Source organism: Danio rerio, chromosome 17 (genome assembly GCF_049306965.1).
Source record: "Danio rerio strain Tuebingen ecotype United States chromosome 17, GRCz12tu, whole genome shotgun sequence".
Classification (NCBI taxonomy): Eukaryota; Metazoa; Chordata; class Actinopteri; order Cypriniformes; family Danionidae; genus Danio; species Danio rerio.
The window spans coordinates 633,198-654,511 of NC_133192.1; the positions used below are offsets into that span (position 1 = coordinate 633,198).

General features: G+C 39.2%; 1 protein-coding gene across 13 annotated transcripts in view; it reads left to right on the forward strand.

Annotated features, from left to right (window-relative positions):
* The window catches only part of fsip1 (fibrous sheath interacting protein 1), a 37,628-nt gene that overhangs the window by 2,652 nt on the left and 13,662 nt on the right, over positions 1-21,314 (forward strand). For 4 of the 13 annotated variants that reach the window (NM_001017876.1, XM_073927250.1, XM_073927248.1 and 1 more), the window contains 7 exon segments: positions 972-1,029; positions 1,107-1,261; positions 1,379-1,451; positions 1,553-1,648; positions 7,564-7,679; positions 10,326-10,430; positions 20,923-21,063. In NM_001017876.1, the coding sequence (NP_001017876.1) occupies positions 972-1,029; positions 1,107-1,261; positions 1,379-1,451; positions 1,553-1,648; positions 7,564-7,679; positions 10,326-10,430; positions 20,923-21,063 (744 nt within the window). 13 annotated transcript variants of the gene reach the window in all.

Sequence of the window (21,314 nt, forward strand, 5' to 3'; positions counted from 1 at the left end):
TCTGACCTTGTTCTGACCGTGATCTGACTGTGATCTGACCGTGATCTGACTGTGATCTGACCTTGTTCTGACCGTGATCTGACCGTGATCTGACTGTGATCTGACCTTGTTCTGACCGTGATCTGACCGTGATCTGACTGTGATCTGACCGTGATCTGACTGTGATCTGACCGTGATCTGACTGTGATCTGACCTTGTTCTGACCGTGATCTGACCGTGATCTGACTGTGATCTGACTGTGATCTGACTGTGATCTGACTGTGATCTGACCTTGTTCTGACCATGATCTGACTGTGATCTGACCTTGTTCTGACCGTGATCTGACCTTGTTCTGACCGTGATCTGACTGTGATCTGACCGTGATCTGACTGTGATCTGACCTTGTTCTGACCGTGATCTGACTGTGATCTGACCGTGTTCTGACTTTGTTTTGACCGTGTTCTGACCGTGTTCTAACTGTGATCTGACTGTGTTCTCACTGTGTTCTCACTGTGTTCTGACTGTGTTTTGACTGTGTTTTTACTGTGTTTTGACCGTGATCTGATTGTGATCTGACTGTGATCTGGCCGTGATCTTACTGTGATCTGACCGTGATCTGACTGTGATCTGGCCGTGATCTGACTGTGATCTGACCGTGATCTGACTGTGATCTGACCGTGTTCTGATTGTGATTTGACCTTGATCTGACCATGATTTGACTGTGATCTGACAATGATTTGACTGTGATCTGACCGTGATCTGACTGTGATCTGACAATGATTTGACTGTGATCTGACCGTGATCTGACTGTGATCTGACCGTGTTCTGATTGTGATCTGACCGTGATCTGACCATGATTTGACTGTGATCTGACCGTGATCTGACTATGATCTGACTGTATTTAGTGTATTCCAACTGTAATCTGACTGTATTCGGATGCTATTCTGACTGTCTGCAGAGCACATGAACTCAAGCTTTTGTCTGTTTGTCAGTTTCAGCGCAGCATACATGAAATGACAGATCAGACTACAGAAACCAGCTCCGACCATGGTAAAAGTGGATCTAGACAGTCAGAAACGTGTGTTTTGTGGTCAACTGTATCTGAAATGTTTTCTAATTGTTTACAGAAGACTCTGAGGAGGAGAATGAAGATCCAGAGATGAGGAAGGCCATCAGGAAGATGAAGAAGCTGGACCGGATTCTGGCTCACAAGGTGTCAGCAGAGAGAGAGGTGAAGCAGAAGGGCAGAGAGTTACACCAGAGACTGTGGCAGGAGCTTCAGGTGAGACACACACACACACACACACACACACACACACACACACACACACACACACACACACACACACACACACACACACACACACACACGTCTTCATTCTGCTGATGTTCTCCACAGGCTGAGAGTCTCCACATCAGCAGCACCGAGGCTGAAAACACCAGACGCTTTTTGTCTCTGACGCCCAGTGACTGTGAGTCTGCAGATCTGATCACACACACTCATCACTCACACACACCATTGATCAGGAGGAGCAGAATGAAGTTATTGATGAGCAGATGCATCTCTCTGCAGGTCTGGAGTGTGATGAAGAGGATGTGTTTGTGCCGGTGTTTGAGACTGAGGTTGTAGATCTGAAGACTGAAGTAAACTCCAGACCCGAGCCGGAAGGTAAAAGAGTAAAACACTGGTGTAAAACTATTCTCAGCCTCACTGGATTCTCATTACTGATGCTCATGCACTTTTGTTAATTAAAGGAAAGTAAATCTGGGGTGTAGTTTACAAAACCACTTCAGGAACAGGGTTATAAAAGTAACTAAACTGAAATCATATACTGAAACATACCTGACCCTTTGCTAAGCCCCGCCCTCCTTAGTTACTGTTGCTACAACTGTCTAGCCTTCCTGCCTGGCACGTCTTTCACAATGTGTATGCGCCGGTGTCAGACATTGCCTGGATAATTTGTCAGTTCTGGTGAACAGGCGAGATATCTGAGAAAGCCAGACTAAAGGACTGCAGTATGCATTACAGGGATATATTCACCACATAATAGGCAACCCATTAGAGAATAACTTAATCAAAATTGAAGCTAGGTTAGCCTAGCCGCCCCATACGCTAACCATTCAACAGCATATCTCATGCACAGCAGGAGAGGGGACATTTACAAGTAATCTAATAATAACTGGTTAAACTGTGATTTCTCTATTTCAGCCAAAAAGCCTGATAGATTAATGTTGTGTAATGAAATATAGTGTTACTAACCGTTTAGGAAACACGCATGGACAGTGCTTCTACATTATTCATTTTCAAATATTCATAGCTTGAAACTGGAAATATGACTGCTATTAGTATGACTACTATGGCGAGCGCTAGCAGTGCTCATAAAATCAAGCAGAAAGAAAAAGACAGCTGTGAAGCAGAACCTGCGCTGTATTTTTGTAGGAAACACAGTTTAGATCTGTTTAGGGTAAGAGGTGTGTGAGTTATTGCCGTCTGTTTATGAATGAATGTGTCAGAAATATCAAAACAAATCCAACTTATCTCCGCCCCCTACAGAGCTTGATCCATGCTGGCATTTCTCCTCCTGGGTTTTGGTTTTGAAATGGGAAAAAATTCCACCATCCCGTCCAAACTTTATGGATACCGAGTATCAGATTTCCACAATCTATATGCACAGCGCTCTGGCCTGTTTCCCTCACTCGAAAGCTTGACAGAGCTCCTGCGTGTAGCTACGGTAGCTGAGCCACGATTAATGGGTGGCGTTTTTTTGGGTGTGGCTTAGCAAAGGGTCAATTATTATTTGGTAATTAAACTTGAAATTAAATAAAAGAATATTGAGCATGTGTTAAGATAATCAGAACTAAAACAAAAAAAATATATATAAAAATATATATATATATATATATATATATAAAAAGAAAGAAATATATATATATATATATATTAAACAAAATGACTAAAATGTTAACTGTAATTAAAAACAGACTGAAAATAAGAACATTTAAAGAGCCCATATTATACATGAAATAGGGTCATATCTTGGTTGTAAGGGTCTCCAACAACAGTCTAATATGCATGCAAGGTCAAAAAACACTTTCATGGTCTTATAATCTGCATTTATTTTTACCTAATTATCCCAGCGACTCCTGTATGAATCGTCCAGTGATTTATTTGTTCCCAAACCCCTCCTTAGCGCGAAGCTAATCTGCGCTGATTGGACCAATGACAGTCTGTCGCGATTGGTCGACTGCCTTCAGTCAGAGAGTGAAATGTCCAACAGCTAATCAGCAATATAAAAGTAATCACAGTTCATACACACTCGATAGTGTAGGCATGGATTTTAGCTGCCAGTGGGTCAATTTAAATACAGACTATGGACTTGAAAATTCAGACGACTATTTTATTGAGCAAAAACTCCAAAAACAGTTGAGGAGATCTCCTAGCTTCTCACTCTGCTCTTTTCACAGACACACACACACATATTGCACAAACACACACACGCACTTAACCCTGCTCCGCGCGCGCACACACACACACACACACACACACACACACACACACACACACACACACACACACACACACACACACACACTCACACACACACACACACACACAAACACACACACAAACACACACACACACACACACACACACCTCCGGACGACAGCGCGCACACACAGACACACACACTACTCCTCGTCCACGGAGCTCCGTAAACAAAGCAGCACGCGTCGCGTTTTTAACGTGACTTTGCACGCGATAAGGGAATATATCGAGCTAACCTGATACAGCACACGCGGTTACAAGTAACAAATCACAACTAAATACATTTGCAAGCTCGAATCAACGAGGCAACTTTAATCGCACGTACTTACACTTGAGAAATAGAGGAAGAAAAATCCATCCTGACGTCCATCAGTAAGTTACTCTTTACTGATCCTTCCTTTAACAAACGCAGATGAAGTATTCTTTGTAGCATGTAGTATTCAGAAGTGCCCAGTAGTTTCCAACTGCTTGACTATAATGCTGAGGTTTCATGTTTGGGTAGAGACTCAATATATCCATCTGCAGTGTGACTTCAATCGACCGGCATGTTTATGTGTGTGTTTGTGGGTGTGTGTGTGTGTGTGTGTCTGGGTTTCTGTGTTAGAGGGCGGGGCCACAGGTTTGAAATCTCCCGGGTTTGCGCGTGCACGTGAATAACTTGGTTTCGTTCGTACGTCATGGCGAAACACCTAATGAATCGGTATCAAGGCGACTCGTTTGAAGCACTATGAGTCGACTCTTTTATAGATGAATCAACAGTTTTAAACACTGTACACTAACAGATTTAAGCCTTAGCTGGATACTTCACTTCACTTAGAGCTGTGTTACACACTACATGGAGGGGAATTTTCAAAAACCCATAATATGGGCTCTTTAAAAAAAGATAATAAATATATAAATACATATAAATATTTATTTTTGAGGATTTTTTATTTATTTTACATGTCAAAATAATATATAGTGGGGCAGCACAGTGGCGCAGTGGGTAGTACAATTGAGTCCCAATTCAAATCCCAGCTGGGTCAGTTGGTGTTTCTGTGTGGAGTTTGCATGTTCTCCCTGTGTTGGCGTGGGTTTCCTCCGGGTGCTCCAATTTCCCCCACAGTCCATGGGCTATAGGGGAACTGATGAACTAAATTGACCGTAGTGTGTGTGTGTGTGTGTGTGTGTGTGTGTGTGTGTGTGTGTGTGTGTGTGTGTGTGTGTGTGTGAATGAGTGTGTATGGGTGTTTCCCAGTACTGGGTTGTGGCTGGAAGGGCATCCGCTGCGTAAAACATATGCTGGATAAGTTGGCGGTTCATTCTGCTGTGGCAACCCTGGATTAATAAAGGGACTAAGCTGAAAAGAAAATGAATGAATGAATAATATTTAGTTTTAATAAACAAAATTAGACCTGTTACAGTTTATTTGCATTGCTGTGGTTTTCATAACCATCAAGTAAATTTTTCTATAATGTCCAATTACTTTATTGTAGAACAAAATGCATTATTTAAAGTGCAGCTATTTTACCCCTTTCTTAAGATGTAAGATGAGTCTTTAGTGTCTCCAGAATGTGTCTGTAGAGTTTCAGCTCAAACACCCATCAGATTATTGACTAGGGGCTCTATTTTGACGGTCCATGCGCAGAGTGCAAAACGCAGGGCGCAAACGCTTTCACGGCGTGTCAGGACGTGTTTTTGCTAGTTTAAGGACGGGAAATCTGCATTGCGCCACGGCGAATGGTCTAAAAGGGTTGAGTTTATTTTCTTAATGAGTTATAGGTGTGTTTTGAGAATAAACCAATCAGAGTCTCATCTCCCATTCCCTTTAAGAGTCAGCTGCGTCGCGCCAAGAGCGCATTCACTATTTACAGGACGCAAAGTAAGTCTAAGTGGAAAAAATGAGCATTTCACAAGCAAACAGTTCACAGTTTATTACAGAAAACTGTTGAACAGAGCATCTACTACATGAGAATGAGAGATAATGGATCTACTTTCACTTTCGCTCTTGGATAGGGAAACCTTTACGCACACACAACAATTAGTCTATAAATAAATACTTTTGTTTGTTAAGCGCAAATATTAGTTTCAAAACTATTTCTAAATTCAGTTCTAATTTCCAGCAAACGAATAAATGAATAATAATAGCAAAATGTGCTCAAAAACCTGAGTTATATCCTAAAACACATGCTGTGCCCCATATGGTCGAAAACCTGATAGGTGGACAAATCTAAGCTTGTTTTTAATAAAACAAATATAAATATGGATATAATAAATAATACTGCTAATAATAATAACATTATACAAAAGCAAATTGTTATGAATGAACTGAAAAAGCCCCCTGAGATGAAGAAGACATGAAAGCAGTGATTTTTCATATTTATGTAGGCTAGAAAATAATCTGTTTTGTAATATTTTAATCCTTTATATTTATATTCTATATCTATTCTTATTATATCCTATATATATCCTTAATATTTAAATGTTTTCATATGTAAAGATATTTGCCTATTGCTCTCTTGTGTGTATTAAGCAGTGTGTAAGAGAGGTGCAACTCTGCGCCGGAGTTTAGACCGGGTTTGTTTTGGTCTAATGAAAAATCTATTATAGTTTCTTAAAATAGCAACGCGCCAGCGGTCCGCCTCAGAACGCCTCCTTTTTAGAGCAGAACGTCTATGGGCGCAAAAATGAGCGCTAATGCATTTGCTATTTAAACAGCGTAGCGCAACGCCTCAAAACCACTCTTGCGCCAAGCTGAAACTACCAAAAGACTACTGCGCCACGCCTTGCGCCACACTGCGCCGGGTGTATGATAGGGCCCTAGAGCTTTCAGAATGTTCAGACCATTCCCACATGTCTGTCAGCGTGTGCCTCAGTCTCCGCCGCGGCTACATCAGATAAACAGCACAATGAAACACATGAGGGAAGCAGATCTCACGTAACATCTGTGAGGAAAACTACAGTACTAAGAACTTTCCCAATGATTATTTTATGTATTAGTTGTGAAGTTAATTCAAGCCTTTATATCAATTACACACAATGTTGTTATAAAGTTCATGCTTGCATGCACGCACACACACACACACACACACACACACACACACACACACACACACACACACACACAAAGCTCGTGCATTTAACTTTGCACTGTTTTTACACAGTAAATGTGTCAGGATACAGGTTAATCTCCACTGCTGTATGGACATCCGTTATATTAATGTACAGAATAAACCTGATTTAACGTCTGCAAAGTGCGATTAAAGCATCTTCTTTTATAATTGTTCTGACATGCGGCTGTGCTGATGAAGACAGGGAAATTTTTGAGGCCGGGATTTGGATCTTATTTTAACAGCAGGAATTGTAAAAAAAGAGACGTGTTTTTATCAGCCCAATATGACTGTGCACACATTATACTATGTTAGGAAATGGGAAAATGTTGTGGAACGTTATCTTGCTCTGTTAAACAGCACTTGGCAAATTTTTGAAAGAGATTACAAGTTTCACTGGAGGGTGAATAATGTTGTGTTCAGCTGTATCCCTTCTGTTGAGTTTGCTGTGACACTAGAGGGCGCCCTGATGTTAACAATGATCTTCATGTGCTCATTCACTCATCCACTACCGCTTCTGATGATGATACACACACACACACACACACACACACACACACACACACACACACACACACACACATACTAGTGTGTGTAAATGCCATTTTAAAGTCTTAACCATCATCAGAAGCAGTGACAGAGAAAGACACACACATAAACACAGACACAAACAACACATACACACACTCACAAAAACAGACACACAATCTCTCACACACCCTCCTTCTTTCAAACACACTCACACACACACACACACACACACACACACACACACACACACACACACTCACTCACTCACTCACAGTGTGTGTGTGTGTGTGTGTGTGTCTTTCATTAGACAGTGTGTGTGTGCGTCTGTGTATGCTTGTGTATGTGTACATATCTGTCTGTGTGTCTGTGTATGCATGTGTGTGAGATTATGTGTACATGTCTGTGTGTTTTCCACAGAGTGTGTGGAGGCCGCGGGCCATGCTGAAGTGGGTCAGGAGGTGACGGAGGATCGCAGACACACAGGAGCGTCACACAGCAAGAGCAGACACGACTTTGTCAAGAAAAATATTGAGGTATGTGGAGGTCAGTCAGGCCGATCAGAGCCATATGACTGAACACACACACACACACACACACACACACACACACACACACACACACACACACACACACACACTCACGCACACACTCACACCTGCTGTGCACTGAAGCACACTTTCTGAACCAGACGGATGCAATTACCCAGAGTTCACATCACCTAAACATCATAATGACAGGCGGAGTCAGCTGCTCTCAGGGGGAGGGGCTTCTCTAAAACGGAGCGTCTGATTGGAGAAACATCCAGTTGAGTGTAAGATGATGATGTCAGCAAGAGTTTTAGTTTACTTTCCCACTAAATAATGTTTATCCCATACATTTGATCTCCTCATATTTCAGCATAATCAGCTGAAGACACAGATATTAGATTATTTTCAAATATGTTTGATAAGAGTTTTTAACAGCAACTCTCTAATCATAACAGTGTTAATAACTCATCTCTAATAACTGATTTCTTTTTGTCATGATGACAGTAAATAATATTACACTAGATATTCTTCAAGACACTTCTATACAGCTTACAGTGGCATTTAAAGGCTTCACTAGGGTAATTAGGGTAATTATTAGACAATCAAAAAATAAATAAATCTTAAGTAGGCTAAAATACTGACCTCATTTTATTAAAATACTACATTATAAGTTGTTATGCGGTGTTAATGTATTCCATTATAAGATCTGTTTCTTATTTTAATCTTTATTATATTATTTTATATATACAAGTCATCATAAATACAGTACACAAAGTAAACAGTGAAATGTTATTGCACTATAAAATACCTGTTCAGAAGTAGTTTATCATTTAATTTAATTATTTATTCCAGTGATTTTGATGAATTTTCAGCTTCATTACTCCATCAGTCTTCAGAGTCACATGATCCTTCGGAAATCACTCTAATATTAATTATCATTAATGGTAATAGTAAAAAAAAAAAAAAAAGCAATAAAGACTGGAGTAATACTTTTATTTGAAATTGAATACAATAAAAAGCAGTTATTTAAATATTTATTTAAAATCTTTAATATATATTTGAACAATTTAACCATTTTTTTTACATTTAAATCAATGCCGCCTTGATGAACAATAATTTTCTTAAAAACATTAAAAAAACTCTTGACTGGTAGTGTATATATACACTATACACAGTTGAAGTCAGAATTATTTTTATTTTTTAAATATTTCCCAAATTATACTGAACAGGTTCAGGAAATGTTCACAGTTTGTCTGATAATATTTGTTCTTCTGGAGAAAGTCTTATTTGTTTTATTTTGGCAAGAATAAAAGCAGTTATTAATTGTTGTAAACACCATATTAGGGACAATATTATTAGCCCACTTTAAGCTATTTTTTTCCCGATAGTCTCCAGAACAAACCATCGTTATACAATAACTTGCCTAATTACCCTAACCTGCATATTTAACCTAATCAATCTAGTGAAGCCTTTAAGTGTCACTGTAAGCTGTATAGAAGTGTCTTGAAGAATATCTAGTCTAACATTATTTACTGTCATCATGACAAAGAGAAAATAAATCAGTTATTAGAGATGAGTTATTAACACTGTTATGATTAGAAATGTGCTGAAGAAATCTGCTCTCTGTTAAACAGAAAATGGGGGAAAAATAAACGTGGGGAGGGGGGGGGGGGGGGACTAATAATTCAGACTTCAGCTGTATATGTACATAGTGGTCAAATGATTGAAAAATATGTATACAGCACTCTGTATAAATGAGTTCACCCGCTTCTGAAAATGAATATTTTATCCATTTCTCAGTGAATATACACAATAATATTTGGTTAAATTAAACAGATCAGTTTTGTTAAACAGTTATGTTTATTAAAATAAGAGTTTGGTCATCGAACATGTTCAGCAATAGAAAGATAATTAAAGTTTACAGCAGTTATTGCAACAAAACCCCATTACAAACTACAAAATTTCAGCTAAATTGTATATTTCTATTTGTGTTTTGAGTTCATTTTTATTACATTTTTATGTCACATTTTCCCTATTATAATGTGTGTGTAGTGGTGTGTGTTCTGTGGTCTGCAGTGTTGTTGTCAGATGAGTTGATCAGTTTTGTCTTTGGAGACAACATTACTGTAAAAGAGAGATCTGGGAGGGGTTGGAACTCATTTATGTATATATATATATATATATATATATATATGTATATATATGTGTGTGTGTGTGTGTGTGTGTATATATATGTATGTTGGGTGGCATGGTTTTGCAGTGGGTAGCATGTTCTCCTCACAGCAAGAAGGTCGCTGGTTCAAGCCTCGGCTGGGTCAGTTGGTGTTTCTGTGTGGAGTTTGCATGTTGTGTGTTGGCGTGGGTTTCCTCTGGGTGGTCCAGTTTCTCCCACAGTCCAAACACATGGTACTGGTGAATTGGGTAGGCTAAATTGTTCACAGCGTATGTGTGAGAATGAATATGTGTGGATGTTTCCCAGTGATGGGTTGCAGCTGGACCCCAGAATAATAAAGGGACTAAGCCAAAAAGAAAATGAATGGATAATTGTGTGTATATGTTGCATATGTGACATTATTCATATATGTGAAATCTGAACATGAGCTTGTCTGTGTTATCCGTGATTTGCATAAGTGTGTGTTTGTGTTTGTTCAGCTGGCCGGAGCGTCAGGAAGCTCAGTGTTTCTCACACAGCAGGAGAAAGAGAGAATTGAGGATCTGCTGAAAGATCTAGAGGAAGAGCTTCTGGAGGAACCTCAGGTACAGCTCTGATCATAGCACACGAACAGTCAGATCATCTTAAATCTTAAATCATCTTTTACAATATATATTCATTAGTTTTTCAGTTTACACAATATATAACAATCATGTCAACACAGCAAGCATTTTACATCCCAATTTCCCTCCCACAACCCCAATCAAAGGAATAAAGGAAAATAAAAAAGAAAATATAGTAATAATATGAAATAAGATCATGCATAAATAAATATAAAATAAAATAATATTAAATAAAGCAGTAATAATAGTAAATAATGGATAGCATTAAATATATATAGACAAATATATACAGTACTTATACTGCATACTAGGGCTAGGCAAGCAAGAAGGCCACATGTTCGAGCCTCGGCTGGGTCAGTGTGGGTTTCCTCCGGGTGCTCCGGTTTCTTGCGCTATAGGGGAATTGATCAACTAAATTGGCCATTGTGTATGAGTGTGTGTGTGAATGAGTGTGTATGGGTGTTCCCCAGTGCTGGACTGCAGCTGGAAGGGTATTCGCTGTGTAAAACATATGCTGAAATAATTGGCAGTTCATTCCACTGCGGCCACCTCTGAAATAGAGACTAAGGCGAAGGAAAATGAATGAATGATTGTATGTGTGCTGTTGATCCAGAAAACACACGAGCAGCTTCTGTTTCATGCTGACTTTAAGAGAGAGTTTGTCATATGAAAGTGTCATATAAACACACCATGGACCAGCACATCTTCTGCTCTGTTTGCTCTGGCTTTCACTGCTGAACGTCCCGCAGGTGTTTTGTGTTACGTCGCTCTTTGGTTTTCTGCTGTTTATGAGCTCTTTTCGTCTGATTCTGATCTCTCCGCCACATGAATTGGCCTCTACGTTTATAACATCCTATCTTTCCCCTGCAAACCGTTTTCTGTAATTATGCACGGAAACCGAACAGAACCGCAGATGCTTGGATCCACCTCTGGGTCCGACGGGGACTTCCTGTTATTGCAGGAAGCTGTGGACGATGAGGAGATGTTTGATGTGTTTTGGACTCATAATCAAGTTTTTCTCTGCGTGTGTTTGACTCTTTGACCCTTCAGACTGAGACTCGCGGTGGGATCAGACTCAACTATGTCAGTTTGATAGTGAGTGTTTTAGCAGAGTGACTTTCAGCAGACGGTGAGGGCTTTCTGTCAACACTGAAATCATTTATTTTTTTAACAGCTATTTGTTCTTCTTCGAAAAGTCCCAGCTTCTTCAGCAGAGGTTTTTGTCAATTCATTTCCCACTGGGATATTAAAGGTGGCATCGAATCGAAATCTTTATACGAACATTTGATAAACATGCAGTTTAACTTACTATTTAGATTTTTTGACCATAACAGAGTTGACGATAACAGAGTTGATGATTACAGAGATAACAGTAACAAAGTTGACGATATCCGAGTTGACAAAACAGAGCTGATGGTAATAGAGTTGACGGTAGCAAAGTTGACGATAGAGTTGACGATAGCAGAGTTGACGATAACAGAGTTGACAGTAAAACAGTTGACGAGACCAAAGTTGACAAAACAGGGCTGACGGTAACAGAGTTGACGATAGAGTTAACGATAACAGAGTTGACCATAACAAAGTTGGTGATAGCACAGTTGACGATAACAGAGTTGACAGTATCAGAGTTGACGATAACAGAGTTGACAGTAGCAGGGTTGACGATAGCAGAGTTGACGATAACATAGTTAACGAGAGCAGAGTTGACGATGACAGAGTTGACGGTAGCAGAGTTGACGATAACAGATTTAACGTTGACAGAGTTGACGATAACAGAGTTGACCATAACAAAGATGGTGATAGCAGAGTTGACGATAACAGAGTTGACCGTAGCAGAGCTGACGATAACAGAGTTGACAGTTGCAGAGTTGACGATAGCAGAGTTGACGATAACAGAGTTGATGGTAGCAGAGTTGAAGATAACAGAGTTGACGGTAGCAGAGTTGACGATAACAGAGTTGACAGTAGCAGAGTTGACGATAGCAGAGTTGACGATAGCAGAGTTGACGATAACAGAGTTGACGATAACAGAGTTGACGGTAGCAGAGTTGACGATAACAGATTTAACGTTGACAGAGTTGACGATAACAGAGTTGACCATAACAAAGATGGTGATAGCAGAGTTGACGATAACAGAGTTGACTGTAGCAGAGCTGACGATAACAGAGTTGACAGTAGCAGAGTTGACGATAGCAGAGTTGACGATAACAGAGTTGACGGTAGCAGAGTTGAAGATAACAGAGTTGACGGTAGCAGAGTTGACGATAACAGAGTTGACGATAACAGAGTTGACAGTAAAACAGTTGACGAGACCAAAGTTGACAAAACAGGGCTGACGGTAACAGAGTTGACGATAGAGTTAACGATAACAGAGTTGACCATAACAAAGTTGGTGATAGCACAGTTGACGATAACAGAGTTGACAGTATCAGAGTTGACGATAACAGAGTTGACAGTAGCAGAGTTGACGATAGCAGAGTTGACGATAACAGAGTTGACGAGAGCAGAGTTGACGATAGCAGAGTTGACGATAGCAGAGTTGACGATAACAGAGTTGACGATAACAGAGTTGACGGTAGCAGAGTTGACGATAACAGATTTAACGTTGACAGAGTTGACGATAACAGAGTTGACCATAACAAAGATGGTGATAGCAGAGCTGACGATAACAGAGTTGACAGTAGCAGAGTTGACGATAGCAGAGTTGACGATAACAGAGTTGATGGTAGCAGAGTTGAAGATAACAGAGTTGACGGTAGCAGAGTTGACGATAACAGAGTTGACAGTAGCAGAGTTGACGATAGCAGAGTTGACGATAACAGAGTTGACGATAACAGAGTTGACGGTAGCAGAGTTGACGATAACAGATTTAACGTTGACAGAGTTGACGATAACAGAGTTGACCATAACAAAGATGGTGATAGCAGAGTTGACGATAACAGAGTTGACCGTAGCAGAGCTGACGATAACAGAGTTGACAGTAGCAGAGTTGACGATAGCAGAGTTGACGATAACAGAGTTGACGGTAGCAGAGTTGAAGATAACAGAGTTGACGGTAGCAGAGTTGACGATAACAGAGTTGACGATAGCAGAGTTGACGGTAGCAGTGTTGACGGTAACAGAGTTGACGGTAGCAAAGTTGACGATAACAGAGTTGACAGTAGCAGAGTTGACGATAACAGAGTTGACAGTAAAAGAGTTGACAGTAACAGAGTTGACGATAACAGAGTTGACAGTAAAAGAGTTGACGATAACAGAGTTGGCAGTAAAAGAGTTGACGGTAACAGAGTTGACGATAACAGAGTTGACGGTAAAAGAGTTGACGATAACAGAGTTGACAGTAGCAAGTTGACGATAACAGAGTTGACAGTAAAAGAGTTGACGGTAACAGAGTTGACAATAACAGAGTTGACAGTAACAGAGTTGACAGTTAAAGAATTGACAATAACAGAGTTGACAGTAAAAGAATTGACAATAACAAAGTTGACGATAACAGAGTTGACCATAACAGAGTTGACAGTAAAAGAATTGACGATAACAAAGTTGACAGTAGCAGAGTTGACGGTAACAGAGTTGACAATAACAGAGTTGACGTTAACAGAGTTGACAGTAGCAGAGTTGACGATAGCAGAGTTGACAATAGCAGAGTTGACGGTAGCAGAGTAGACGATAACAGAGTTGAGGATAACAGAGTTGATGGTAACAGAGTTGACGGTAGCAGAGTAGACGATAACAGAGTTGACGGTAGCAAAGTTGACGATAACAGAGTTGACGATAACAGAGTTGACAGTAAAATAGTTGACGTTAACAGAGTTGACGGTAGCAGAGTAGACGATAACAGAGTTGACGGTAGCAGAGTTGACGGTAGCAGAGTTGACGATAGCAGAGTTGACGATAACAGAGTTGACGGTAGCAAAGTTGACGATAACAGAGTTGACGATAACAGAGTTGACAGTAAAATAGTTGACGTTAACAGAGTTGATGGTAAAAGAGTTGACAGTAACAGAGTTGACAGTAAAAGAATTGACAATAGCAGAGTTGACATTAACAGAGTTGAGGATAACAGAGTTGACAGTAAAAGAATTGACAGTAGCAGAGTTGACTATAGCAGAGTTGACAATAACAGAGTTTACAGTAACAGAGTTGACTGTAGCAAAGTTGACTGTAGCAGAGTTGACTGTAGCAGAGTTGACTGTAGCAGAGTTGATGATAACAAAGTTGACTGTAACAGAGTCAATAGTAACGCAGTTGATGTAGCGGACAGTAATGGAGTAGACATTTTCCATTATTTTGTGCTTTAGCTTCAGATGCTAACCTCAATCCAGACTCCACATGGTGTGCCTAAAACACAATTTTGTTTATTTCGTCATGTTATTGATTTTCAAGTGTAAATGAATCATTCACTGAAGTATCAGAGTTGATTTAAGTAGTCTACTATTGGTAAATCCTAAACATTTTGCACAAACTGATGAATAATTACAGCACTCCATGCCTTTCAGAGTTTCCTGCCACAGAAAGTGACATCACTTGCAGCAATTGACATGCTCTTTCTCTGAGTGCTTCACAGATTGCTCTGCCCTTTATAACCGCTGTAACAGAGTTGACCAGATCACACAGACACACACAAACTGTGTTTTTTTATCACTGAAATTACAAATAATAGAGAATTTAGATTCGTAATGCAAATGATCATTTATGTTAGTAAAGTGACACACAAAAGAGATGAAGAGTAGACTAAATACTTTAAGACTTAATATTTGTCATTTGCATGAAAAGTTGCAAACTCTTTTGGCGCAATTTGCTCGTGAATGTAATTGGTGTAATTCTCCATAAAGCATTATGGGTAATGTAGTTTTGGCCACATATTCAGCCATCAAACATCATTGTTTAGAAATATTTTAAAATAATGTGAATTTTGACAGAAGCAAGAAAGACTTTAAAGTCTCCAGACACGCTGATCTTGACAGTTATAAAAGCACAGACTTCTCTGTGATGACGTTAGTGAGCTCTTGAGTGTTTCTAAGATGTGTTTAGTGTATAATCTGAGTCAGGGTTTCCCTTGCTGCTCAGTGTAAGTGTCTTCAGAGGGTCTATAAGTGCACAGAGAAGGTCCAGATGCTGTATTTCTAGAGTTATGCTTGTCAAATATCTTCACTCCACATCAGGTCATTATCAGCCGCTTTCGCTAGTCTAATCCAGCAATGTGTAAACTGTTTATTTTCCCCATGTTTGTTCAGAGCTGGATGATTGTTTTTCTAGCAAACCTCTGATTGCTGTGTATCAACAGCTCGACAGTACCGTATACAGTCATTATTGGAAATCATCAACTAGAGACACAGTTCTTAAACCATTTATGTAACAATAAATATGCTTCATTAGAAGAACTAATAAATATTACACAACAGTTTACACTCCATGCATACTTGTTATATAATGTTCATCTAAAACTCCACATCTATAATCCTCTTAGTCTATGCTGACATCATCTTCAGCAGCTCAAACACTCTAATGGCTAATGGACAGACCAACACAATCTCACGGCAATTCGTAACTTCTTCATTTAGTGGCTAATTCGTACAAATTCGTACGATCTAATTCGTACATTTTAGTACGATTTGCGTATCCCCCAATGACGGTTGGGTTTAGGGGTGGGGTTAGGTGCCACGCCTCCTTTTTAAAATCGTACATTTTCTTACGACTGAACTCACCACTAAACTGCCAAAACGTAAAATACTTACGTTTTCTCGTGAGATCAGGCTGGACAGACGGCTGCTTCTTACTCAGGGCTGCTGTTTATGCTAATGAGATGGAGAGACGGGCACTAGTGGGCGGGGCTTTCCCCCTCTGATGATTCGTACAAAGGGAGAATGTCAATCACTGTGTTTTTGCATCAAGTCTGATTAGAGCAAACACAATTCATTCATCTGCACCATTAGAGGCTGCTGGAGATACTCACACACTGCTGACATACTATTGGGGTTAAATGTCTTATCAACATAATTTCTGCATGATATAATCAGTCACAGTGCTTCTCTGGTAAATGTGTCTTGATATGAGAATCTGTATATTTTTGTTCTGGATTTACTATCTGACAGAAAGGCTGAGGAAGACAGCTGGTTGCGTTTCTGTGTTTGAGATATGTGTATCCTCCGACCACACGCTGCTCTTCTCATTCTTCTGTCCGAGAGACTCCTCTCTCTCGTAATGTGCACGTTCAGCCCACAAAATGTGCAGCTGAACAAACACTATGGAGACACAAAGACAGTTCACTGGCATTACTGTGGAAAGTGCAACACTCAGCATGGCCACCACAGCAAAATAAGTCCCGCCTTCTAGTTAAATAAACAATCGTGAGTCTTAATAGTGGCGGCACGGGGGACGTATGATCTGCGCTTAGCAGTGAAAATGAAACCGAAAGCGTGCACCTCATTTAAATGATCATATCGCATTGTAGAGTTCTGATTGCGACAAGCATTTCATTTGTTTTTCTTTTATAGCGAACACAGAGTTGTGCATGAAAATTAATGTTTACAGTGTCAGTATACCTTCTCTAGCTATACGTTGAGGATAATGCAAGAGGGAATCTGATAATGACAAATGTCTGATTTTACCAGTGAATTAAAAGGTCTAACAATGTTGTCAATGACAGATTGCAAGCACATGTCTCAAACACAGTAATTCAACATCAAAGTAGAATATAATTAGTAGAATATAATTATTTATAGAAACCAGTAGACCTACACCACATAATGTTGTTATTGTCGTTTTATCATATGTTTGAGAAATAACAATAGCGACTCATATTAACCTTTATTTTACATCTACAGAATCCTGAGAAAATCCTGATCTTTATTTAAAGCACAAAATCACGATTCTCATTTTAGCCAGAAGCCTGCAGCTCTAATATAAAGCATACATTAATAGTTTTTATTTTTAGTAGCCTAAGCTATTTATTAAGAAATATATACTGCTGTATTGGACCTATATGCTAGAACATTTCTGAAGTGGTTTGAGATATATATATATATATATATATATATATATATATATATATATATATATATATATATATATATATATATATATATTAGTGCTGTCAATCGATAAAAAAACAACAACTAATTAATCGCACCTTTTAAAAAAAATTTATCGCGATTAATCGCATTTAAAATACTGAAACTTGTAATTTTGGCTATTTAAATGTAAAATTAATGTAAAGGCAAGACAAAAAATATTTAAATTCAAAATATAATTGTTTAATAGAATTTTTAACTTGTAACACAGATTTCTTCATGTAAACAACATACCCACAATAAAACATCAAGATCCTGCTTGACAGCCATATTTATTACAGAAATTAAAACACAGGCATGTTAATGACATTTAAATTTCAAAACAATCAATGCCAATAAAGAAAACACTGATTTCCATGTTGGATTCTAAGTGGACTGCAAAAGAAATGCCAGAATACAGGAATTGCAGATATGGAAAATGAAAAATTATAATAATAAACTCTAGAATACAAACTGTTGCACTCATTGTAAAGTTTTATTGCTGTGAGTTGAGAACATTAATTATAGAGTAGAAACAATTTTGCTTAATCCTCCTTTACATTCATCCAGTTGCTAAGATTAGGAGTATCCCGCAAGTGCACAGAGACTCCCAAATGCCCGCAAATGAATGATAATTTCTTGCAAACTGGTCGTTAAATACATTGCACACCCCTCTCCCCCTACTCAGATACGTCGCTCACTCCACCCCTGACACAGACACACACACAGACAGACACACAACGCGCTGCAGACGTTTTGGCCCCAACGGCCTTCCATACTGGAGCGACTCCCCTCAGATTCAACACGCATGATCACGTTCATCAAATTTGCTTAAACTAAGCGTCCTAAAGTATTACTGTATTTCACAAGGATTCTGACACAACAACGCGAAGCATACGCTTTCATTGCGTTTAATGAGGAAACACGCTAAACTTGGAGGCTCATGCTGAAAGGCAGAATATTGCCCTGTCTTTGACAGCTCGCGACTTCACCAGAGACGTTCTGAGTACATTCACATAAGACACCAATACTCTGATTTTAATATGATTAAGATAATACTCTTATTAAAATTGTACCGTGTAGCCTTAAAAGAAACCTTACCTTAAAGGAACACCGAGTCACGAAATGCGGAGGATTTTCTTTCTGTTCGCCATGCGGTATCAACTTACAACAGAAGTCGAAAGTTAAAAATGAAACACCCGAAATTGCATGAAACTCTGGAGAGCCTGGTGATACGACTTATTGTTTTATACTGAAACTTGCCTTCAAAAAGTGCTTCCTTGGTCTTATCCACATTTATTGCATGTTAAATACACGTCCACCGCAACAGGAAGTAAAAAAAACCTGCAACTGCGTTAATTGCGCTAATTTTTTTAAACGCGTTAATTATTTAAAATTCATCGCATGCGTTAACACGTTAATTTTGACAGCACTAATATATATATATATATATATATATATATATATATATATATATATATATATAATTATTATTTGTGTTATTTAGTAGGGTATTGTTTTTTATTCCTTAATAAATAGCCTACTATAAATGAAAACATGATGATTTATATACGAGATTAGAATGCGTTTTAGCTTTTTGTAAGTGGTTTTATGTATTAGAATAGAGTATGTAATGTTCTCTATGATATTTATAAAGGAAATATTGGAAAATATTTGTAAAGGAAATATATGTGCTATTTACATATATTTCAGTTAACGAAATTAACAAGGAGTGCATGCTTTTACCTAAACTAATATTGGATTTTTTTAAAAATGCAAGTGCGATATAAGCAATATATGATTTGCACAAAAAAGTTATAGGGTTTTCTCTAAAGAAGTAGTTACTCCACTCTGTGTAGAGCATCATTATGGGTGCATGGTTTCTGCTACATTCATTCCTTCATGGCGGGGCACTACACCAAAGCTCATCCTGCCACGGCTACATTACAGCTTCTCATTTAAAACATTCAGTCATTGCTGTTGTTTTTAAAAGCGGGTTATAATCGCGCCAAAACTTAAAAAGGTAAGTGAATTACAACAGCGCAAACTTTTCTGTAATTTTTCTGTGTTTAACCCTTTGAGGTGACGTGCTGACTGACTGACAGGTGCATGATGTGTGAGGCCAGCAAACACGGCGTTGCTTTCAGTTGTGTCGAACACAGTTTCCATAACTATACTTTATTTATGGATAAAGGTATATGGTTTTGCTTGCAATGACTTTATCTTGCTTTAGTTTATAGCCGTTTCACTTTACTTCAGGATGCAGTAATGTCGCTATGTAGGTCTATTGGAGATATTCAGACATATTCCCAGCAAATCTAATAAATGTTGGAGACATACTACATAAACGAGCTAAATCGTGTTTCAGCAGTGTTTATTTGAGAGCGCACAAGAAGATCTGCGCTTGAGCAGCGTATATTTGAGGGCCGTGCAATAGGTTTTGTGCACATTTCTCCATTTGTTATTGAAATATCGCCATAGATAGTTGGTACATCTGTGCAAAAGGTCTGCCGCCACGGCTGGAAAACATCCTCGAGGAAACACTCTGGGCGTTTTACGCTATAACTAACATGGTTCAAGCTATGGATCTGCAACTCGTCACTACATCACTCGTTTCCCAAATGATGCATCGTATGATAGTTCAGCCGTGAGTTATGTCGTTGTTTGGGAAACGCACTCCTGAACAGCACACAAAGGTTAAAAATGTGTTTAAAATCCCTAAATTAAACAGCACTTGGAGAAATATCTGAAAAGGGATGAAAATATCGAAGGAGTCTCAGAGTTTAGTCTTGATCTGTATTCATCATCAGCGTTCAGTGCTGTGTGTATTGCTATAAGCTCCTATTCTGCTCGCCTCGGCCTGATCTATGAGCTCACCGTCATTATATTGAGTCTTTAATCAGAAATGTGGGCGTCGGGACAGAGTTTACCTCACCCTGGCGAACCTCTGACCTCACGCTCGCCGCTCGGCCTGATGGGAGATTCGCTCATTGGGAAACAGAAGGATATTAGTCAACACTCAGATATTTGGCTTTAGAGGCTCGTTGGACGGAGAGCAGAAATCAGAAGATTGTGTGACGTCCAAAAGCAAATACCAGGTGCAGGAAAACCGCTGGGCTTTATTTCCATGCGGACGCTTCTGAAAAACAGCATCAGATCTGTGACAAATCTGTGTTTTAATGCTCAGATGTTGGAGGAAGATTATAAAGGGTACTGGGAAATCTGTATATGAAGCCAGCTGAATTCCTGAAAGCTCTAAATGATTATTTTAATGCTGATAAACCTGTCTCACACACACACACTCACTCTAGACACAGCAGAGACACATTTACATCTGGTATAAGGGGTCAGAATAGGTCTCCTTTATGTCACTATGATATTTCAGGCCTCTCGGTGTGTAACGCAGCTCTTCTGGTTTTCAGCTGGTCTTGTCGTCTCTTTCGGCTGGTCAAGGTTTCAGTCCAGAACCTTCTGAACGCCACACTCTGTTCAACATCGACTCCAGACTGCAGCTACTACTTCCTATGCAGGACTTCCTGTCTGTGCGGAGCTCCAGTTCTCAGGTACTTGTGAGCTTCATCTGATTTCCTCCAAAATGTGAACAATTAATCAAGAGTTTATGAAGAACTTATTGAAGCTTATGAAGACAGCATGTCGCCCCTAACTGGTTCAGCTAGACGTAAACTATAACCTGCTGCATTTCCTTCAGATGAAATTTTGTCAAATTAAATGTACTTGAATTCAAATCCAGTTTAATCGGTGGATAATGAGACAGAGATCACCACTCCTTGAAAATCACAGCTGTTTGCATTGC